The 23,049-nt window shown below is 46.0% G+C and overlaps 1 protein-coding gene across 1 annotated transcript in view; it reads left to right on the top strand.

Moving 5' to 3' along the window:
- LOC128684790 (uncharacterized) overlaps nt 1-23,049 on the top strand; it is a 143,813-nt gene that overhangs the window by 30,961 nt on the left and 89,803 nt on the right. Inside the window, exon 2 of the mRNA XM_053771058.2 lies at nt 17,561-18,207. Coding sequence (XP_053627033.1) covers nt 17,688-18,207 — 520 coding nt within the window. The 5' untranslated portion in view covers nt 17,561-17,687. The remainder of the gene's footprint in view (nt 1-17,560; nt 18,208-23,049) is intronic.

Below are 23,049 nucleotides of genomic sequence, written 5' to 3' on the forward strand. Positions count from 1 at the left end.
CTGTATGACTGGTGAAGCACAGCACCTGTCGTCTGCGCCAGCATCAGGTGTATGCTGCCTCGCCTGTATGAATGGTGAAGCGCAGCACCTGTCGTCTGCGCCAGCATCAGGTGTATGCTGCCTCGCCTGTATGACTGGTGAAGCGCAGCACCTGTCGTCTCCACCAGCATCAGGTGTATGCTGCCTCACCTGTATGACTGGTGAAGCGCAGCACCTGTCGTCTCCACCAGCATCAGGTGTATGCTGCCTCACCTGTATGACTGGTGAAGCCAGCACCTGTCGTCTCCACCAGCATCAGGTGTATGCTGCCTCACCTGTATGACTGGTGAATTTGAATGGTATACAGTACTGACGAGATGAAGAATTCGACACATGAGCGACATTTAGGTATCTTTAATTTGTAGACGTTTCACCATCTAGTGGCTTTATCAGTGCAATGCAAGGAAAGTCTTAACATTATGATGTCCTTGTATTGATAAAGCCACTGGATGGAGAAACGTCTACAAATTAAAGACACAGATGTTGCAAATGTATGTAATTCTTCAAGAATGGTGAAGCGCAGCAGCACCTGTCGTTCTCACAGGCACCAGGTATGTGTTGCCTCGCCTGTATGACTGGTGATGCGCAGCACCATGTCGTCATCCTCGCAGGTGTATGCTGCCTCACTAGTAATATTGTGCTTCACACATTTTACAATCAGACAGCCGAGCCTAAGATTGGTAAGCTAGCGGTTGCTGCTCTAGTGGCCCGCTACAAGGCCATTATTTACCTTGCGTGTTTTTAAACAGTTATGGTACATCATTATAATGTCAGGACCATTGAATGGATCATCTCGCAAAGACTTGTACCAGAGGTTTAACCCTGACTTGGGAGAGCAATGGTTTTAAAAGATGAATCTCCATTGTAAAACAAAAAAAGTTGCTATTTGTGCTTGCTAGTTTCAATAGTATTAACACTACAATCGTCTTAAACACTACTGACTTCTCTAGTATATATCCTGTCTTCTAATTCTGTTATAGTGACTCCAGGGTCATGAACGAGCCGCCTTGTCCATACTTTCCTGACATGGAACAGTTTTTCAATGGAAACACTAATTTAATCTCGTGTATTTTTAGGTCAAGTTGATCAACTTGAAGCAAAAATCAGTGCGTACCCAAGCTTGTGCAATGTTGATCAGTGTTCAGCAGGAAGAGTGGAGTAATTAGGATCAAGGTGAGGGAGCGGATGCAGGCCATGATCTTGGAAAGATCAGAGAGGCGAGACCTGGTCTGGCCTTGTTTACATTGCTCCTGGCATCGAGGAAACACGCAAAGTAACATTCGGCAAATTTACCTTGGGTAAAAAGTTTTGTCAGCTATGGCGGTGCTAAAAATGTAAGTTTTTCACACGATATATTCAGTTACCTGGGTGCGCAAGACAAATTACATGGTGCATGCGAGCCATGTGATTGACGGCGGATAAGGCTAGTATTTGTAATGCTGCTGTTGCCTCCGCCGCCGCCATTTGTACCACCGCTCCTACCACTTCCACCACGTAAATGATTAGAGCTGAGGTGTGATGGGTGGAATCCTCCTTGGTAATTTTATGCCTGGGTCTGACTTTACTTTTGTAAGAGTTCCATCCCTACCTACGGTGCTTTGGTTTGGCAGCGCTGTGGGTTCAGTGGCTGCCACATGATGATCATGGTGCAGGTGGCGGCGACCTTGGCCACAAAGAAGCAGTTGTTACAACTGGTAGAGGTTGAAATTGAGCTATCAGTGCTGAGACTTCAGGTCGCATTCTCCCATCTTCTGAGTAGTATTTAAGAGGGATCTTACGTTCCTCAAGTTAGTCCCTGATCACTAGAACTGTGATGACTTCGTTGTATTGCATATTGCTAGCACTAACAGCCTTATTGATTAGACCATTAACGAGGAAACCTGGTTTTGGGATGGACCACGAGGACGATGACCTCTCGGAGTCTACTACAGGTAAATACAAGTGTGATAAATAAGACTAAAGCAAATATTTATTATACAAACGGCGTTTCTAAGCTGTGCTTCATAACATCCTAATAAAGTTCTCAATGATACGTCGACCATAAAGCTTTGCTCTAAACACTATCTGTTACCATGGCTGGTCTGGGACCGGGCCGCAGGGGCGCTGATTTCCCGTAATCGGCTACAGGTTACCAGGTAGGTCTTGCCATCCAACGCAGTCAGCAGTAATGTTGACAAATGAAGACTGACTCTCCCTCTCACACCCATTACACTATCCTTCCCTCTTTCCCCCTGTCCTTCACTCCTCCTTACCCTCTTCCTCTCACCCATCCTGTCTGCTATACGATTGTGACAGTTGACAGAAGTAGCAATACCTATACTTCTTATTAGATTACCTTGTTACAGGGCGTGAAGTCCTCAGATGGTTCAACCTTACATATATCCTCACTTCTCATACGATTCTGTAGGTTTTAGGAACACATGTTTATAAACCAACAAGTTTCTAAGCGACAGCTTGACAAAGTTGGTGTCAAAAGTGAGATCTGGTCTTCAAAATCGAGACATCGGCTCTTTATCATGATTCAAGGACCCCAATGGAAATAAGTCACTGTTTCTGTCTTTTTTGGGTTATCCCAGGTTCTCTACACATATGCTGCTATGTATGACAACCTATGTAACTGTATTGTGTATACCTGAGTAAACTTACTTATTCTAATTTGAGCTCAGTGTTTTACATTTCTCAAAGCAGTGAAACGTTTCATTCGTCAGAAAGTCTGCATCCTTTGAGAAGTTCTATAATTCTTCATCTTTGCCTCCCCCCATCCCCCCCTTCTCTCTCTCTCTCTCTCTCTCTCTCTCTCTCTCTCTCTCTCTCTCTCTCTCTCTCTCTCTCTCACTCTCACTCTCTCTCTCTCTCTCTCTCTCTCTCTCTCTCTCTCTCTCTCTCTCTCTCTCTCTCTCTCTCTCTCATCTTGTCTTCTTTAACCACGGAACGGGTGGAATTTGAACCCTTGGCAGTTGAGTCGTAAAACTCCAGGCAAGTGTTGGCAGTCGTGTAATTACTACTTCGTGAATCTTGTCTTCTTTTCTTCTTAAAGGTACATATCTTAAGCCTTGATATACTAATTCAAATCCGTGTTAATCGTATTGTTTTCCCGGGATATTTAATGATTTAGTTGATCCCTGCTTTTATTACTGAAGTTAAATTTGTTGAATGCGCCCTCATGACTTTGCTGCTCAAGAAATGTGTATCGACTAGGTTGTGATAAGAGTTTGCTGTTCTCAACATCATTATATTCCATACAAGATCCTCATTATTTGTAAATGTAAGATCAGGGGTAATATCTAGTCTGATCTATTCACATATAAGCTCCTTTAAGGAGAATTTATTGCCGTTTTTATAGTTCGACTTTATAAGACTGTTCATCTGACCTAGCTCTTGGGATTTTTTCTGTTCAACCTACTTCTGTTTTGCGTATCTTAAATTGAAGTCACAAAGCAACAGGATGTTTGGGGCTGGGGTTGAGAGATTTTAAATAGTTTGGCAAGTTGTGTCTGGTGGTTTGCATGCAAGTACAACTAAATTTGTTTTTTAACATTTACTGCTACGACTTGACTATATCAGTTGTGATGTTAAATTAAGTAACTGAGTGTAGATGAATGGCATTTTAATATACAAACCAACACTCGCTTGTTGCCCGTATTTTTTTTCGGTTGCATTTCAGTAGACTTCACCCAGGTACTGATATTTTGCTGTCAAGTCTTCTCAACGGTTCTCTAAATGCTGCAAACTCACTCATAAATAGCATTTTTTTGTTACTTGGCATAAGACTTTCAACCCTTTACCAGGCCTGGGAAAGGGTAATCACCCCTTTACCAGGAGTGGAAAAGGGTGATCACCCCTCTCCAGGCCTGGTAAAGCAAAGGTAAATAATGTTATATTGAGGTGGTGATAGGTTTTTATCACTTCTTGCCATTCTTTTCCGTTTTATGGCAATTTAAAAACCTCAGCTGGTATAAAGGTATGTAACTGATATCTACAAGTGTTTAAAAATAGCATAAGTGTTCAAGGTCACAGAACCAAACGTTTCTAATATGTTTTAGTGTTTGTGTGTGTGTTTTTTTTTTTTACCAAGCCTCTGGTTGTAATTGTCGGGTTTAACATGACGTTCACTTGGCTTTACGTGCCTCGTTTTCCTTCATGTACAATACAAAACAATTTGCGTCATAACATTGTTTCTCGCCTTTTGAACTATAACAGATTTTTGAGAGAAAGTATTAGGAATTTTTAAAATATCTACCTTTTTCTAGGAAATTACAAAATGTCTGTGTGATTGTATCAACACGTTCCATTTCGTTTACCGATCTGATCTGACAGAGTTCTGACACATTGAGAGTTTATTTTAGTTGTGACTTACGAGGTCTGAGTTGGCAACTATTTCTGTTGAATTTGTACTACTTACTGCAGTTTCAGCGGACTTACTAGTTGTGTGTACCTCCTACATTGTTTGTGAGTACCTTTTGTCTAGCCTCACTGTTTTCTGTCATTTTCTCTGATAGCGTACCTCGTGGTCTTCTGTGGCCTCGGATATATTTTGAGTGTGTCCCGTTAAAGGAAGTCAAAGCCTCGGTCTGTACACAATTCTCCTGAACCCTGTGCAGCATCAGTGTACACCTGTGACTGCCACCTGTTTCCTCTGTCTTCATTCAGGTCTACCCCACTTTTGTTCATTCGTACTTACATTTCTATGTTCTTTATTGGAAGGATGTCTTCATAGTTTTCAGCTTTGCTTACAGCTGTGATGGATGCAGTATCAGTGTTGATGCTACAGCCCCATCATCACTAGTGTTGATGATGCAGCCCCATCATTAGTGTTGATGCTGCAGAACCATCATCACTAGTGTTGATCCTGCAGCCCCATCATAACTAGTGTTAATGCTGTAGCCCCATCATTAGTGCTGATGCAGCCCCATAATCACTAGTGTTGATGCAGCCCCATTGTCATTAGTGTTGATGTTGCAGCCCCATCATCACTAGTGTTGATGCTACAGCCCCATCACAAGTGTTGATGCAGCCCCATCATCACTACTGTTGATGCAACCCCATTATCACTGATGTTCATACTGTAGCCCCATCATCACTGGTGTTGATGCTGTAGCCCCATCATCACTGGTGTTGATGCTGTAGCCCATCATCACTGGTGTTGATGCTGCAGCCCCATCATCACTGGTGTTGATGCTGCAGTCACATCATCACTGGTGTTGTTGCTGCAGCCCCATCATCATTGGTGTTGTTGCTGCAGCCCCATCATCACTGGTGTTGATGCTGCAGCCCCATCATCACTGGTGTTGATGCTGCAGCCCTATCATCACTGGTGTTGATGCTGCAGCCCCATCATCACTGGTGTTGATGCTGCAGCCCCATCATCACTGGTGTTGATGCTGCAGCCCCATCATCACTGGTGTTGATGCTGCAGCCCCATCATCACTGGTGTTGATGCTGCAGCCCCATCATCACTGGTGTTGATGCTGCAGCCCCATCATCACTGGTGTTGATGCTGCAGCCCCATCATCACTGGTGTTGATGCTGCAGCCCCATCATCACTGGTGTTGATGCTGCAGCCCCATCATCACTGGTGTTGATGCTGCAGCCCCATCATCACTGGTGTTGATGCTGCAGCCCCATTATCACTGGTGTTGATGCTGTGGCCCCATCATCACTGGTGTTGATGCTGTAGCCCCATCATCACTGGTGTTGATGCTGCAGCCCCATCATCACTGGTGTTGATGCTGCAGCCCCATCATCACTGGTGTTGATGCTGTAGCCCCATCATCACTGGTGTTGATGCTGCAGCCCCATCATCACTACTGTTGATGCAACCCCATTATCACTGATGTTCATACTGTAGCCCCATCATCACTGGTGTTGATGCTGTAGCCCCATCATCACTGGTGTTGATGCTGTAACCCATCATCACTGGTGTTGATGCTGCAGCCCCATCATCACTGGTGTTGATGCTGCAGCCACATCATCACTGGTGTTGTTGCTGCAGCCCCATCATCATTGGTGTTGTTGCTGCAGCCCCATCATCACTGGTGTTGATGCTGCAGCCCCATCATCACTGGTGTTGATGCTGCAGCCCCATCATCACTGGTGTTGATGCTGCAGCCCTATCATCACTGGTGTTGATGCTGCAGCCCCATCATCACTGGTGTTGATGCTGCAGCCCCATCATCACTGGTGTTGATGCTGCAGCCCCATCATCACTGGTGTTGATGCTGCAGCCCCATCATCACTGGTGTTGATGCTGCAGCCCCATCATCACTGGTGTTGATGCTGCAGCCCCATCATCACTGGTGTTGATGCTGCAGCCCCATCATCACTGGTGTTGATGCTGCAGCCCCATCATCACTGGTGTTGATGCTGCAGCCCCATTATCACTGGTGTTGATGCTGTAGCCCCATCATCACTGGTGTTGATGCTGTAGCCCCATCATCACTGGTGTTGATGCTGCAGCTCCATCATCACTAGTGTTGATGATGCAGCCATATCATCACTATTGTTGATGCTGCAGCTCCGTCATCTCTATTGTTGATGCTGCAGCTCCATCATCACTATTGTTGAAGCTGCAGCTCCACCATCATCACTGGAGCTGCAGCTCCAGCATTACCAGTTTTGTTGATGCAGCCCCATCATCACTAGTGTTAATGCTGCAGCCACATCATCACTAGTGTTGATGCTGCAGCTCCAGCATTACCAGTTTTGTTGATGCAGCCCCATCATCACTAGTGTTAATGCTGCAGCCACATCATCACTAGTGTTGATGCTGCAGCACCATCATCACTAGTGTTGATGCTGCAGCTCCAGCATTACCAGTTTTGTTGATGCAGCCCCATCATCACTAGTGTTAATGCTGCAGCCACATCATCACTAGTGTTGATGCTGCAGCCCCATCATCACTAGTGTTAATGCTGCAGCCACATCATCACTAGTGTTGATGCTGCAGCACCATCATCAGTAGTGTTAATGCTGCAGCCACATCATCACTAGTGTTAATGCTGCAGCCACATCACTAGTGTTGATGCTGCAGCCCCATCATCACTAGTGTTAATGCTGCAGCCACATCACTAGTGTTGATGCTGCAGCACCATCATCACTAGTGTTGATGCTGCAGCAACATCATCACTAGTGTTGATGCTGCAGCCACATCATCACTAGTGTTGATGCTGCAGCAACATCATCACTAGTGTTGATGCTGCAGCAACATCATCACTAGTGTTGATGCTGCAGCAACATCATCACTAGTGTTGATGCTGCAGCCACATCATCACTAGTGTTGATGCTGCAGCACCATCATCACTAGTGTTGATGCTGCAGCCACATCATCACTAGTGTTGATGCTGCAGCCCCATCATTAGTGTTGATGCTGCAGCACCATCATCACTAGTGTTGATGCTGCAGCTCCAGCATTACCAGTTTTGTTGATGCAGCCCCATCATCACCAGTGTTAATGCTGCAGCCCCATCATCACTAGTGTTAATGCTGCAGCCACATCTTCACTAGTGTTGATGCTGCAGCCACATCATCACTAGTGTTGATGCTGCAGCACCATCATCACTAGTGTTGATGCTGCAGCTCCAGCATTACCAGTTTTGTTGATGCAGCCACATCATCACTAGTGTTGATACTGCAGCACCATCATCACTAGTGTTAATGCTGCAGCCAAATCATCACTAGTGTTGAAGTTGCAGCACCATCATCACTAGTGTTAATGCTGCAGCCACATCATCACTAGTGTTGATGCTGCAGCACCATCATCACTAGTGTTGATGCTGCAGCACCATCATCACTCGTGTTGATGCTGCAGCACCATCATCACTAGTGTTGATGCTGCAGCACCATCATCACTAGTGTTGATGCTGCAGCACCATCACTAGTGTTGATGCTGCAGCACCATCATCACTAGTGTTGATGCTGCAGCACCATCATCACTAGTGTTGATGCTGCAGCACCATCATCACTAGTGTTGATGCTGCAGCCACATCATCACTAGTGTTTATGCTGCAGCCCCATCATTAGTGTTGATGCTGCAGCACCATCATCACTAGTGTTGATGCTGCAGCTCCAGCATTACCAGTTTTGTTGATGCAGCCCCATCATCACCAGTGTTGTTGCTGCAGCCCCATCATCACTAGTGTTAATGCTGCAGCCCCATCATCACTAGTGTTAATGCTGCAGCCACATCATCACTAGTGTTGATGCTGCAGCACCATCATCGCTAGTGTTAATGCTGCAGCCAAATCATCACTAGTGTTGATGCTGCAGCACCATCATCACTAGTGTTAATGCTGCAGCCAAATCATCACTAGTGTTGATGCTGCAGCACCATCATCACTAGTGTTAATGCTGCAGCCAAATCATCACTAGTGTTGATGCTGCAGCACCATCATCACTGGTGTTGATGCTGCAGCCCCATCATCACTGGTGTTGATGCTGCAGCCCCATCATCACTGGTGTTGATGCTGCAGCACCATCATCACTAGTGTTGATGCTGCAGCATCATCACTAGTGTTTATGCTGCAGCACCATCACTAGTGTTGATGCTGCAGCACCATCATCACTAGTGTTGATGCTGCAGCCACATCATCACTAGTGTTGATGCTGCAGCCCCATCATCACTAGTGTTGATGCTGCAGCACCATCATCACTAATGTTGATGCTGCAGCTCCAGCATTACCCGTTTTGTTGATGCAGCCCCATCATCACCAGTGTTGTTGGTGCAGCCCCATCATCACTAGTGTTGATGCTGCAGCCACATCACTAGTGTTGATGCTGCAGCCACATCAGTAGTGTTAATGCTGCAGCACCATCATTACTAGTGTTGATGCTGCAGCCACATCATTACTAGTGTTGATGCTGCAGCCACATCATCACTAGTGTTGATGCAGCACCATCATTACTAGTGTTGATGCTGCAGCCCCATCATTACTAGTGTTGATGCTGCAGCCCCATCATTACTAGTGTTGATGCTGCAGCCCCATCATTATTAGTGTTGATGCTGCAGCCCCATCATTACTAGTGTTGATGCTGCAGCCACATCATTACTAGTGTTAATGCTGCAGCCACATCATCACTAGTGTTAATGCTGCAGCCACATCATCACTAGTGTTAATGCTGCAGCCCCATTACTAGTGTTGATGCTGCGGCCCCATCATTACTAGTGTTGATGCTGCAGCCCCATCATTACTAGTGTTGATGCTGCAGCCCCATCATCACTAGTGTTGATGCTACAGCCCCATCACTAGTATTGATGCTACAGCCCCATCATCACTAGGGCTGATATTGCAGCCCCATTACTAGTGCTGATGCTGCAGCCCCATCACTAGTATTGCTGCAGCCCCATCATCACTAGTGTTGATGCTACAGCCCCATCACTAGTATTGATGCTACAGCCCCATCATCACTAGTGCTGATATTGCAGCCCCATTACTAGTGCTGATGCTGCAGCCCCATCACTAGTATTGATACTGCAGCCCCATCATCACTAGTGTTGATGCTACAGCCCCATTACTAGTGCTGTTGCTGCAGCTCCGTTACTAGTGTTGATGCTGCAGCCCCATCATTATTATTGATGCTGCATCCCCATCACTAGTATTGATGCTACAGCCCCATCATCACTAGTGCTGATATTGCAGCCCCATTACTAGTGCTGATATTGCAGCCCCATTACTAGTGCTGATATTGCAGTCCCATTACTAGTGCTGATGCTGCAGCCCCATCACTAATATTGATGCTGCAGCCCCATCACCGGTATTGATGCTGCAGCCGCATTACTATTGTTGATGCTGCAGCCCCATTATCACTAGTGATGCAGTAGCCCCTTCCTCAGTAGTGATGCAGTAGCCCCATCATCACTATTGATGCAGTAGCCCCATAATCACTAGTGATGCGGTAGCCCCATCATCACTAGTGATGCGGTAGCCCCATCACTAGTGATGGCGTAGCCCCATCATCACTAGTGATGCGGTAGCCCCATCATCACTAGTGATGGGATAGCCCATCATTAGTGATGGAGTAGCCCCATCACTAGTGATGAAGTAGCACCATCATCACTAGTGATGAAGTAGCACCATCATCACTAGTGATGGAGTAGCCCCATCATCACTATTGATGGGGTAGCCCCATCACTATTGATGGGGTAGCCCCATCACTATTGATGGGGTAGCCCCATCATCACTATTGATGGGGTAGCCCCATCATCACTATTGATGGGGTAGCCTCATCATCACTATTGATGGGGTAGCCCCATCATCACTATTGATGGGGTAGCCCCATCATCACTATTGATGGGGTAGCCCCATCATCTCTAGTGATGGGGTAGCCCCATCATCACTAGTGATGGGGTAGCCCCATCATCACTAGTGATGGGGTAGCCCCATCATCACTAGTGATGCGGTAGCCCCATCATCACTAGTGATGCAGTAGCCCCATCATCACTAGTGATGCAGTAGCCCCATCACTAATGATGCAATAGCCCCATCATCCCTAGTGGTGCAGTAGCCCCATCGTCCCTGGTGATGCAGTAGCCCCACCATCACTAGTGATGCAGTAGCCCCACCATCACTAGTGATGCAGTAGCCCCATCATCACTAGTGATGCAGTAGCCCCATCATCACTAGTGATGCAGTAGCCCCATCATCACTAGTGATGCAGTAGCCCCATCATCCCTAGTGATGCAGTAGCCCCATCGTCCCTAGTGATGCACTAGCCCCATCGTCCCTAGTGATGCAGTAGCCCCATCATCACTGGTGATGCAGTAGCCCCATCATCACTGGTGATGCAGTAGCCCCATCATTAGTGATGCAGTAGCCCCATCATCACTGGTGATGTTAAACACTCTTGCCCACCTCCCATCACCCGCACTGCACCACTACTTTACATAACGCTGCCCCCACTCACTCCAGGTCGAAGCACAGCTTGGGTTACACCGAAACTCTACCTGATGACTGTACCTCGGGTGACTGCCAGGTGGTGGTGGTGTATGGTGGTAGTTAAGCGGCGTATGGTGTACTGTGCGGTGTATGTTGTTAGGTGATGGGAACGAGCCCGTTATCTGCCTCAGTGCTGGTAGAAACGGTAGTGGGAAATAGGAATTGCTAGTTAAGTACAGGTCAGGTTTAGGTATGAGGGAGGAGTCCTGATTTTATGTAGCATATTGCCTAGAACAGTAGTAGGCAATGAATGATGTTGGTGGTAAGTGTTTGGTCTTTGGTAGTGTGGTGTATGATCATTGGGGAACATTGACAAACGGTGTAAAGAAACACGCCCAATGTTTTTACCCTTGCTGGGAATCGAATTCGGACACTCGCCGTGTGAAGCGAGAGCTTGAGCCACCAGGCATTGGTGTAAGGTGTATAGATATGGAGTTGTATGGTGGTGCTTAGGTGGTGTATGATTAGCTGTGAGCCAGTGTGCTGGTATTGATATCGGCTTAAAACCTAGTATCGGTATTAGCAAAAATTTTGGTATCGTCCCATTCCTAGTTATGATAGTGATGTATGGTGGTCGTCGTGTATGGTGGTCAGAGGGTGATGTGTAATTTTGGTGTTTAGTTGTGGTTTGTGGTGGTGATGGTTAGGCGACACCCTCCCTTCATGCATAATGGGGGGATTACTAACAGATCCCTGGTTGTCTTCAAGAGGGAACTCTACAATTCCTCAGATCCATTCCTGATCGGCAGGGTTGTGGTGCATACATCAGAATGCGGGCAGAGGGTACCAACAGCCTGATCCGTCAAGCGAGGAAGGGCGGTAACCCCCGAAAACTAATGTAGGTAACCCTCTCAATCACAGGCTGCAAGTAAAGTTGCCCTCAAGTACTGTGAGAGGTGTTACTGGGTGCCCTTATACCTGGAGGCCATCACTGTCTTCCCTGGAACCCATCACTGTCTTCCCTGAAGGCCATCACTGTCATCCCTGGAGGAGATCACTGTTATCCCTGGAGGCCATCACTGCCATCCCTGGAGGCCATCACTGCAATCCCTGGAGGCCATCACTCTCATCCCTGGAGGCCATCACTGTCCTCCTTGAAGATCATCACTCTCATCCCTGGAGGCCATCACTGTCCTCCTTGAAGATCATCACTCTCATCCCTGGAGGCCATCACTGCCCTCCTTGAAGATCATCACTCTCATCCCTGGAGGCCATCACTGTCCTCCCTGGAGATCACTGTCATCCCTGGAGGCCATCACTGTCCTCCTTGAAGATCACTGTCCTCCCTGGAGGCCATCACTGTCATCCCTGGAGGCCATCACTGTCATCCCTGGAGGCCATCACTGTCATCCCTGGAGGCCATCACTGTCATCCCTGGAGGCCATCACTGTCATCCCTGGAGGCCATCACTGTCATCCCTGGAGGCCATCACTGTCCTCCCTGGAGATAACTGTCATCCCTGGAGGCCATCACTGTCCTCCCTGGAGATAACTATCATTCCTGGAGGCCATCACTGTCCTCCCTGGAGATAACTGTCATCCCTGGAGGCCATCACTGTCCTCCCTGGAGATCACTGTCATCCCTGGAGGCCATCACTGTCCTCCCTGGAGATCACTGTCATCCCTGGGGGCCATCACTGTGTCCTCCCTGGAGATAACTGTCATCCCTGGAGGCCATCACTGTCCTTTGAAGATCACTGTCATCCCTGGAGGCCATCACTGTCCTCCCTGGAGATAACTGTCATCCCTGGAGGCCATCATTGTCCTCCCTGGAGATAACTGGCATCCTTGGAGGCCATCACTGTCCTTGAAGATCACTGTCATCCCTGGAGGCCATCACTGTCCTCCCTGGAGATAACTGTCATCCCTGGAGGCCATCACTGTCCTCCTTGAAGATCACTGTCCTCCCTGGAGGCCATCACTGTCATCCCTGGAGGCCATCACTGTCATCCCTGGAGGCCATCACTGTCCTCCCTGGAGATAACTGTCATCCCTGGAGGCCATCACTGTCCTCCCTGGAGATAACTATCATTCCTGGAGGCCATCACTGTCCTCCCTGGAGATAACTGTCATCCCTGGAGGCCATCACTGTCCTTCCTGGAGATCACTGTCATCCCTGGAGGCCATCACTGTCCTCCCTGGAGATCACTGTCATCCCTGGAGGCCATCACTGTCCTCCCTGGAGATAACTGTCATCCCTGGAGGCCATCACTGTCCTCCTTGAAGATCACTGTCATCCCTGGAGGCCATCACTGTCCTCCCTGGAGATAACTGTCATCCCTGGAGGCCATCACTGTCCTCCCTGAAGATCAAGAAGACAAGTGAGGTATCCTTCCGCAGGGCAAATTCTCGACTGTGCATGTTGACAACAAGGACTTGCAACTTACCGCGTTGCACGGTGTGCAAGGACGGTTCAAGGGAGAGGCCCTTAACTCGGCACGTGTTGTCAACCAGCACATGATCCCCTTCAAAAGCTCTGCTCACGTACACCATAACAGGAGCGAGCGAGTTAGCTGACAAAGTGACGTCATACTTTGTACAAGCGGTAACTCTGCTGCTGATGCCATGACACGAGTCAGACAGTCGCCTGCCGACAGGGAGACTGTGGCTTGACAACTGATGTTCTCTACAACAACGCTAGAGTTAGAGTGAAGGTTAGACTGGGCGTCCCCAGACTGGGTTTCACTGGTAAGTAAGCGCTGATGGCCAGGAGGTGACGAGCAACGAGCTCTCTTACGAGGTTGATCAGGACAAGAGACCGACCTCGGGGAGAATGTGCTACGGAAACCATCGGTTTCCAGCGATTCCAGGCACTGCATACTCCGAGACAGAGTAGCACGTAGTGGATCCTAAGCGCACGCCCCAGAAGGGCACATCCACTCCTTTGAAATCTGTTTTCCACTCAGCTACTATACTATACTACTATTACTACTACTACTATTACTACTACTACTATTACTACAACTATTACTGCCACTATTATTACTACTATTACTACTACTACTATTACTACTATTATTACTGCTACCACTGTACTATTATTACTACCACTACCACCCACTGCCCCCATTGTATGCCCAACACCCAGGTTGATCAGGAACTGACTTGACCAGGCAACAGCCTGATTGACCAGATAATCACCAGACGATCCTGGCCCAAGGCCGGGCTCTGGGACAACTAAAACTCTCGGTATATCCAAATAACTTTTCAGTTTTCCCTTTCTCGCCTACGTTCCAAGGAGTACAATTCAAGGTACTTAAGGCACTCCCGGTAATTTAGGTGCTTGACAAAGGTTAAATGAGTTTTGAAGGTTTTCTGAATATCCTCCATTTCTCCAGTTTTGTCTGCCTTGAAGGGGCCGTTAGTATACAGCAATATTTCAACCTAGAGAGAACGAGTGCTATGAAGAGCATCGCTTGTTATAGACATGTCATCCTGTCTCAGACTTCTAGACAAGCTGCATCACTGTGCAAGGTAACTCCTGTCTCGTTTTTCCGTGTCCTGGTTGAATCTGTTAGTAAAGTAAATCTTCAACACGGGAGAGATGTGGGTGGTCTTAGATAACGTGAGAAACTTGAGACTGGAGGAGGGATGGAGAAGAACAAGACTTTTTGAAGTCGAGAGGTTGACAAAGAGAGATTATCAGTGTGAGTAACAGCGTTGAGGTTGGTGCTGCGGCCACTAAGTGAGGCAGATTACCTGGCTTAAATGTCTGGGGTGGAGGGGTCGCCGCCCCACTGCCCTTTCCATCCCCACACCTGGCACACCTAGGACTCCCTTCAGTGGTTGTTTGACCTGGCGTTAGACAGGCCAAATGAGAAGTGCTCAAGTGGATATACACTGAGTGAATACCATACGAAAAGTCTTTTCCCGCGTTCGCTGACCGGCACCATTCAAGGCAGGAGAAAAGATACAGACGCTGTTTATAGCCTCCAAGGTGCCACTGAATTACGTAAACTGCTGAAAACACCTAAAAGTTCTGAATATATACTCCGGGAGGTGGGGGGGGGGAGAAAGAAAGATACATACATGATAATATATGCATGATATATTTTAATGGGCCTTGTTTCAAACGTACAGTCACATCATAACGTACCGGAGTGAAAGTTACCTGAACCATGTTTCCCGGGTCAAAGTGAAGGGCACGCATGCCGTGGGCACAATAACAGAACACTGTATCAGCATCTCTGGGCATAGACTATTCAACATGCTACCAGAAGATATCTGAAATACTGTCGAGACAGCCTCTTCAAGAGGAAACTCGACCAGTATCTAAGAACTCGTAAAAGGTACTGTATCTTTCAACGCCTTCCGTACGTGCATAAGGGAAATAACCGACAAAATTTTTACTGTCTTCAAGAGGGATCTTGGTAAGTACAAGTCAGCTGGTGTGTGGTGCATACGTTGGACTGCGTGCGGTACGGCCAGCACCAACAGTTGGGTCACTCAGGCCAGCAACCAGGTCTGTTATGGAACCGCTCCACGGGGGTCAGTAACCCATGGAAACAACATAAACACAAATGCCAAATGAACCAGGCTGTGTTGGACGTGTGTCCAGCTAGCTGCCAACACCAACAGTCTAGTTGACTAGGCAAATATCAAACATGCTTGGCCCAGGGCGAAATACATCTGACGTATGTATGCTTTTACATAAAATCTAAGTCTCTGAAATGGTTATGGGTTCTTACCATCTCTGTATGGGCAGTCACTACTCTAAACATAGCTCCATAATCTACACTCTAAAAATAATTCGTGATAGAGATACAGATAGAATTGAAGAATACGGAGGGATTCGAAAAATAAACCAGTGAGTAAGAGCGAGTGTATGAGGCACAGTAAGAGAAAACGATCCACATCAGAAGTCATGTAAGACTGCGTTACAATCTTACAATTTCTCTTTGCATTCACATATACAGCTTTCCTTATTGGGAGTTTAATAATGTATATACATGTACTGCAGTACAATCGCAATACAGTATTTGCTGTCCACCTGCCTGTTGATTCAGGGAGTTGTCCAAGTGTCCCGGTCCCAGACCATGTCTGTTTGATGGCCTGATCAGTCAAGCTGTTGGTGCTAGCAACACGTAGTCAAACTCTGTTACCATAGCTCGCATGATCTGAAACTGACTAGTAGCTTTTCAAGTTCCCGCTTTACACTCTCGTCTTCGGAGGAGTTAACTCAGAAGATGTATGTAAACGCACGAAATTGCTAGTCTTAATATTGTACAAGAATGGTATACAATACTGACAAGATGAAATTGACACATGTGCAACATCTGGGTATCTTTATTGTAGACGTTTCGCCATCCAGTGGCTTTATCAATACAAATTCCAGGACATAACTTGAAGATAGTACAACTATGTACAGAAGATTAGGTAATCAGTCCCTCAACCTTGGAGTAGGTGCGAAGAGCACCGTAGTCGTGGAGATTCTGAAGCAGAAGCAAGACGCCTGACGCTTATATACTAACGTCAGGTGGAAATGGGATGTGTAGCAGACGAGGGCATAGTCACTGGTAGGCGGGATTCCACAAGTTATGTCCTGGAATTTGTATTGATAAAGCCACTGGATGGCGAAACGTCTACAATAAAGATAACCAGATGTTGCACGTGTCTTAATTTCAGTCTTAATATTATCTGTGTGTGTGTGTGTGTGTGTGTGTGTGTGTGTGTGTGTGTGTGTGTGTGTGTGTGTGTGTGTGTGTGTGTGTGTATGTATGTATGTATGTATGTGTATGTATGTATGTATGTATGTGTATGTATGTATGTATGTGTATGTATGTATGTGTATGTATGTGTATGTATGTATGTATGTATGTATGTGTGTGTGTATATATATATATATATATATATATATATATATATATATATATATATATATATATATATATATATATATATATGCAAAACAACCACTCTGAAAGAATAGAGAAATTCCAAGCGCTTTCGTGACTACTCACATTATCAAGGAACTATGAAAGTAAAGCATCCAAGGAAGCTATATAAGGGGTCTGGCCAGCACCTCACTATCAGATCCCACAACGGTTAAACACCTGACGCGCGCCGACCCAATTTGGATAGGTGTGTGTGTGTGTGTATATATATATATATATATATATATATATATATATATATATATATATATATATATATATATATATATATATAATTTATTTGTTTGGGAGAGAATTATATCTATTGAGCACAGATGGTACATAGAGGGGGCGGGGGTGTAACAGGTGTGTGTCTGAGCACCTGCTGCTCTGTTGTTTATTGTGGAAGGAAAGGGAAGGAAGGGGAGGCACAGAGAAAGAAATAGGGAGGGGAAGGACATGTTTAAGTTGAGCTGGTACTTGGTCTACTTTGTTACTGTTGTGGTGGAGACGGAAAAAGTGCTGACAGTAGGAGAGGAAGTGGAAATACTAACACTGCTCGTTGTGCTGTTAATATTGTTTGTGCTTAGTTTAACATAAGTTTTACTTGTTTAACTGGCGATATTGAGAAGTAATGCACCCTTTGAATTATGTAATATATTTGTCTGCGCAGTGATGATAATCTAATATGTTAACAAATATTTGTTTTGCTTTACAGTGTGTGGAACCATGATGAGGTTGCGTGGCGCCAGTGAGTGGTGTGTGGCAGGTGTGTGAAGGAGAGCACTAGGAAGGAAGAAGCCTACAGAGGAAGGAAGTCATAGAGAGGCAGGCAGGAAGGAAGGATGCGTCTCTTCCGTCGTCGCCACAGTGATCCACGCCTGCTGGTGACTCCTTCTAAGGATGCTGGTGGTAGTGGCGGACAGAAAGACAAGGCTGGTGATTGCGCTGATGCTCCTTCAGAGAGCAAGGGGCACACCAGGGCGCTACCGACGCCAGTAGCGGCGGTGCTGAAGAAGGTAGTGGTGACGAAAGGCGAGGAAGGCAAGGGCAAGAAAGGAACTTCTCGTTACCAGACTGTGACAGCTGTTCCCGCCAGAGTACTCGACCTGCCAACCTCTAACACCTCTCTTCCATCTGCCACCACCACTATAACTACCACCGCTGCTTCTTCCACTGCTACTACCACCACTTCTTCCGCAGCCACTACCACCACCGCCGCTTCCACTGCCACTACCACCACTGCATCTTCCTCTGTCACTACCACCACCGCTTTCACAACTGCCGCTACTACTACTACTACTACTACTTCGTCGACTACCACATCCGCCTCTACCACAGCCACACCCAAGACGCCAAAGAAAGGTAGTAGATAAATCAGTTTTCTGTTATTTCTTTTTCGAGTGCGACATTCTTGATTGCTTGGTTGTGTAAATGTAACAAGTGTTTGACGTCAGCACACACTTGTGTGCCACACTTTTAACGAGTGCTGCTTATATATGTAATGTTACAAAGTGTTTACCGATGCACCGTGGCTTGTAGTTCACCCAAATACATTCCACCAGTATTACCCTGTTGATTATCTGCGGAGAGATCTAGTAAATTTCTCGTTATTCTTATAGGAAATTTAAAAAAAATTACCTACCAAGTTGGCGTTCATTTGCCATACTTTACCTAGCCGGAGACACGCAGAACACTTGTGTCCACTTTATTAGTTTCACCCTTCTAATACTGGGTACTAGAAGGGTGTACCTAATATGAGTTCCCTTGGTCCCACATGGTTGTCTGTTTTGAGCTAGTAACAAGTATAGCAGCGGGGCCCCAGAACTGTTAGTTCACTGGTCGAGAGGGCATGCCACAATGGGTGTGTGATAAACGTAGAATAAAATGGTGCACACCACACTGAGTAGTGGGTACCCTTTGCCCTCAGAACAGTCTAAACTCTTCGTGGCATGGATTCGTCAAGCTTTAATACCAGACAGAAGAAGTACAGAGGAAACAAAGAACTGTCCAGGATATAGCAAGAAGCCCAAAATATTTCTTAACATGTAAAATCCAGGTTATGAACCATCTGTAACATTGGATCGTTAAACATAGGAAATTCATACACTGATGATGAAAACGAAATAAGTGAAATAATATATATATATATATATATATATATATATATATATATATATATATATATATATATATATATATATATATATATATATATATATATATATATATGAATCATTGTTCAGCAGCCCATTAAACCAGTGGTTCCCAAACTTCTTTTTCTGGGCTGCACTTTCGGAATAAAAATTTGCTCGCGCCACATCGAGTTTTTTTATTGATAAGAAATACATTCAAAAACAAAACAAACAAAAAAAAACTTCTATATTATGATCATGGGACATCCAGAAAGTATAAAACAATGCAGCTATATATAAAAATGATTCACTCTCAAAATATAGACGAGCCTTTTACATGTGTAACCTTCAGTATACAAACTCAGTGAGAGGTGTGAGCTTGTATTTATTGGGTAGTCTCATTTATATTAGGTCTGATTTGAGAGAGATTCTCATCTCGGCAATACAGAGAATCTTTTCTCTGTATTGCTGAGATGTTTAAATGTTTCTTTGTTCTTGAATCTTCCTGCCACACTTTCCATCCTCTCTCGCTGCACCCTTTGGCAATCACTGCACTAAACGAAAACCATAGAGACCGCAGAAAATTTTTCATTACCCCTGAAGAATTTGAAAAATAACCAGAAAACATGCCCACTCATGCAGAACCTGGACTGCCTTCATGAGATTATTTATGAAGAAATGCAAAATACCACTAGCACCAGCACTCGGTGTCCTTTGAAAAAAAAAGAGTTTAGATGAAGGTAAAATTGCAAACGTATTAAAGAGTGCAGACATGGTTCCTTTGCACAGAGGAGGCAGTAGAGCACTAGCCAAAAATTACAGACCGGTAACCATAAAATTTAGCATTATAAATGTCTTTGAATGAGTGATAAGATGCCAAATTACAAATTTTATGACATAGCACACCTCTTTAAGGGGGACTCCTTGTCATGGTAAAGAGGCTATCGGTCTGAGGAATTGGACCTTTTGATCTTCTTCCTCCCAGCGAACGTAATTAACCGCCAGTCCTCCCTTCCCTATCCCATACCCCCCTTTTCCCCCTTCCTCCCTCCTCCCAGCCCTCCCCTCTCCCCTTCCTGTTTGTAGTCTCTGGGGTCCTCCCCGCGGCATTATGGTTTCTAGGTAGGGGGGTACTGTGCTGGGGTTCGTCCCACTCCATGGAGTCCCTCGGGGGAGGTGTAGTTAGCCATGGAATCTGAATTGTCTGGAGGTGTCCTGCTCCCGAGAAGTGGGCGGGGTGCCCTGCAGATGATGGGTGTATCTCCAGAGGCTGCCTGGTAACAGGTGACGGCCTGCAGAGGTGGCTCAGTATCCTGGAGCGCTGGTTTACTGGCATGAAGGGTATGGTATGGCACGGGTTCCACACTGCATTTGCACTGCTTGTGGGCTCGAGGCCCTCTTGGATGAGGGGACGAACTTAGGCCCTTCCATGCCTTCTAGTGACTGTTCCTTCACTGTTCCTCTTTTTTTTTCTTTCTTTCTTTTTTCTTTAAAATAACAAGAAAGAAGCACCACTATGATGGAGTCTTTGTTCTGTGATAACCTCCCTCCTCCCAGGCCCCTTTCCGATCCCACATCCTGTTCTGACTCGGCTTCGTTATTGAACCATTCTCTAGACTTCTTGTAGCCCTGTACCTCATGCTGGTGATGCTCTGTCACTTGCTCCAAGTGCTCGGGCGCCACCTGTTTCTGTTAATACCGCTTCTTCTCACATGCCTTTAACAATGCATTCGGCTTCCCCAAATACTGTGCAACGGTTTTTGAATCGCCCGCCTCCCTCAGGTCAGACTGCCAGCAGTACTCCTAAACATTCTAGACAACCTACTGATGATGGTTCTTCGATGTCTGCCCAGAAACGACCTACGCAACACCCACTCCCTTTGTGCACCATGTTTACAAGTACACAGTGGACTAAATTCTTTTCCCTACAACCGACATCTCCAATTTATTATCTTTCTGATCATGGTATTGGTAAAGCTCTTGTATGACATGTTGGCCTAAATATGTCTTTATGTGCTCTTCAAAATGGCATGCGTGTCATTACAGTTCAGAATTCAGAACAAGCTCATGCTCTCTCCCATACAACTTCCATAGATAACATTCCAGTCACAGTTTATAAGCACGCTAGTCTCAATTCTTGCAGTGGTACTGTGGTTTTACCGCGTACCATTGTACAGAGTGATTTTCTGTCTTGCGGCTATGATATTCTAGAGCATTTAGCCCTTCAGGACCTTCCCATTCTCGAAGTGGATACATCCTGCCTGCTCGTGGCCAGAGGCGCTTTTCCCAGTAACATCGCCTGCTTAACCTTCGACTGCAGTGAACTCCGGTTCTCCGTTTATATTGCAGGCCAGCACCTAGAGGTCCATAAAGTAGTCCCTACTCCCCAACAGTGTCGTAATTTCTGGCGCTTCGGCCACCCAGGTAAATACTGCAGATCTGCGACGGAGTGCATGGTCTGCAGTGCAGCCGATCACCAATACATCTTGCAGTCTTCCCCCCTCTTGTCTCAATTGCAATGAATCTGATCCTTTTTTTCACGCCGTTGTCAAGTCTGTCGTAATGAATGAGAAATCCGTTATCTTAAGGAGAGTGAAGGCCTTATTCTGTGGCTGTCTCCCAGCTCCGCCTTCAGGGAAGACTTCCTCATGTTCCTTATTCTCGGTAGCCCAAAGACCTCCAACCTTCATGGTCCTCCTGCCTACAACCACCTCTGCGACCATGTCTTCCAAGGTCACCCATTTCTAATTCTTTTGCGGTTTTATCCTCTGAAACTTCTACCTCTGCACCTCTTCCTACTTCTGTTGCTACTGCTTGTATTGACACAGCTTACGTATTCCAGAATGTGATACGGTCAAGTTTCTTGGCCTCCTCTTCGATCAACGGTTGACATGGAAATATTACATTTCTTTGAAGGCAACTTGCCATGGTCGGCTGAATGTCCTTAAAATTCTTGTGCATCATTCAGGGGGAGCAGATCGCTGAACTCTCCTCCGTTTCCATTCCACCCTAGTCTTGTCCAAGCTGGATTATGACGACCAAGTCTATTCTGCAGCTTCTCCTACAACTCTTTCTAAATTGGATCCCCTTCATCATCAAGGTCACCGTTTATGCCTTGGTGCCTTTCATTCATGCCCTCTTGAAAGCCTCTATGCAGAAATGTTCCTTCCTTAGCTGATCGCCGTGATGCTAATTGTCTTCGTTATTTTGTCCGCGCTCATGATCTTAGTGTTTCTTTTATGTATAGGTTAGTCTCGGACATCAGTAGAAGCCCATTGTTTGTTCGGTGCCCCTGCCTACTCTGATCATTTTCTCTTCGTCTTCACTCACTCCGATCTTCTCTCCAGTTGCCTCCCTTGCATGTTCATTTAGCATCTACCTTTTCCCTTGCCCCTTAGGAAGTTCCGATGGCTCGTGTCTGTTCTCCCCCACCACCGCCAAAGCCTACGGCTGCTTCTCGCTCTGTTTTTTCGAGTACTTCCGGTCATATGCTCATGCTACTGCTGTTTATACAGATGGTTCTAAATCTTCTGATGGTGTTGGGTTCACAGCAGTATTTCCTGATGATGATGTCCGAGGTCACTTGTTAGACTCGGCCAGTATTTTTACTGCCAACTTGTATGCCATCCTCATAGTGCTTCTTCGTATTATATACATGTCTCCTTCAATGTTTGTGATCATTTCAGATTTTCTCAGTGCTTTACAAGCCATTAAACAATTTGATTCCCCTCATCTATTAGTCCTTGGTATTCAACTATGGTTGCACTGTGTTGCTAGCAAAAACAAATACATCGTTTTCTGTTAGGTAAGACACATATGCAACAGTTAGACAACTTTATTCCGAAACGTTTCGCCTACACAGTAGGCTTCTTCAGTCGAATACAGAAAGTAGGCAGGAACAGTAGAGATGTGAAGACGATGTAATCAGTCCATCACCCTTGTAGTCGTAGAATTTGAGGTTGTCAGTCCCTCGGCCTGGAGAAGTTCAGTTCCATAGTCAGGAACTATCTGATGGAACTGAACTTCTCCAGGCCGAGGGACTGACAACCTCAAATTCTACGACTACAAGGGT

The sequence above is a fragment of the Cherax quadricarinatus genome, chromosome 5 (assembly GCF_038502225.1).
Source record: "Cherax quadricarinatus isolate ZL_2023a chromosome 5, ASM3850222v1, whole genome shotgun sequence".
Classification (NCBI taxonomy): domain Eukaryota; kingdom Metazoa; phylum Arthropoda; class Malacostraca; order Decapoda; family Parastacidae; genus Cherax; species Cherax quadricarinatus.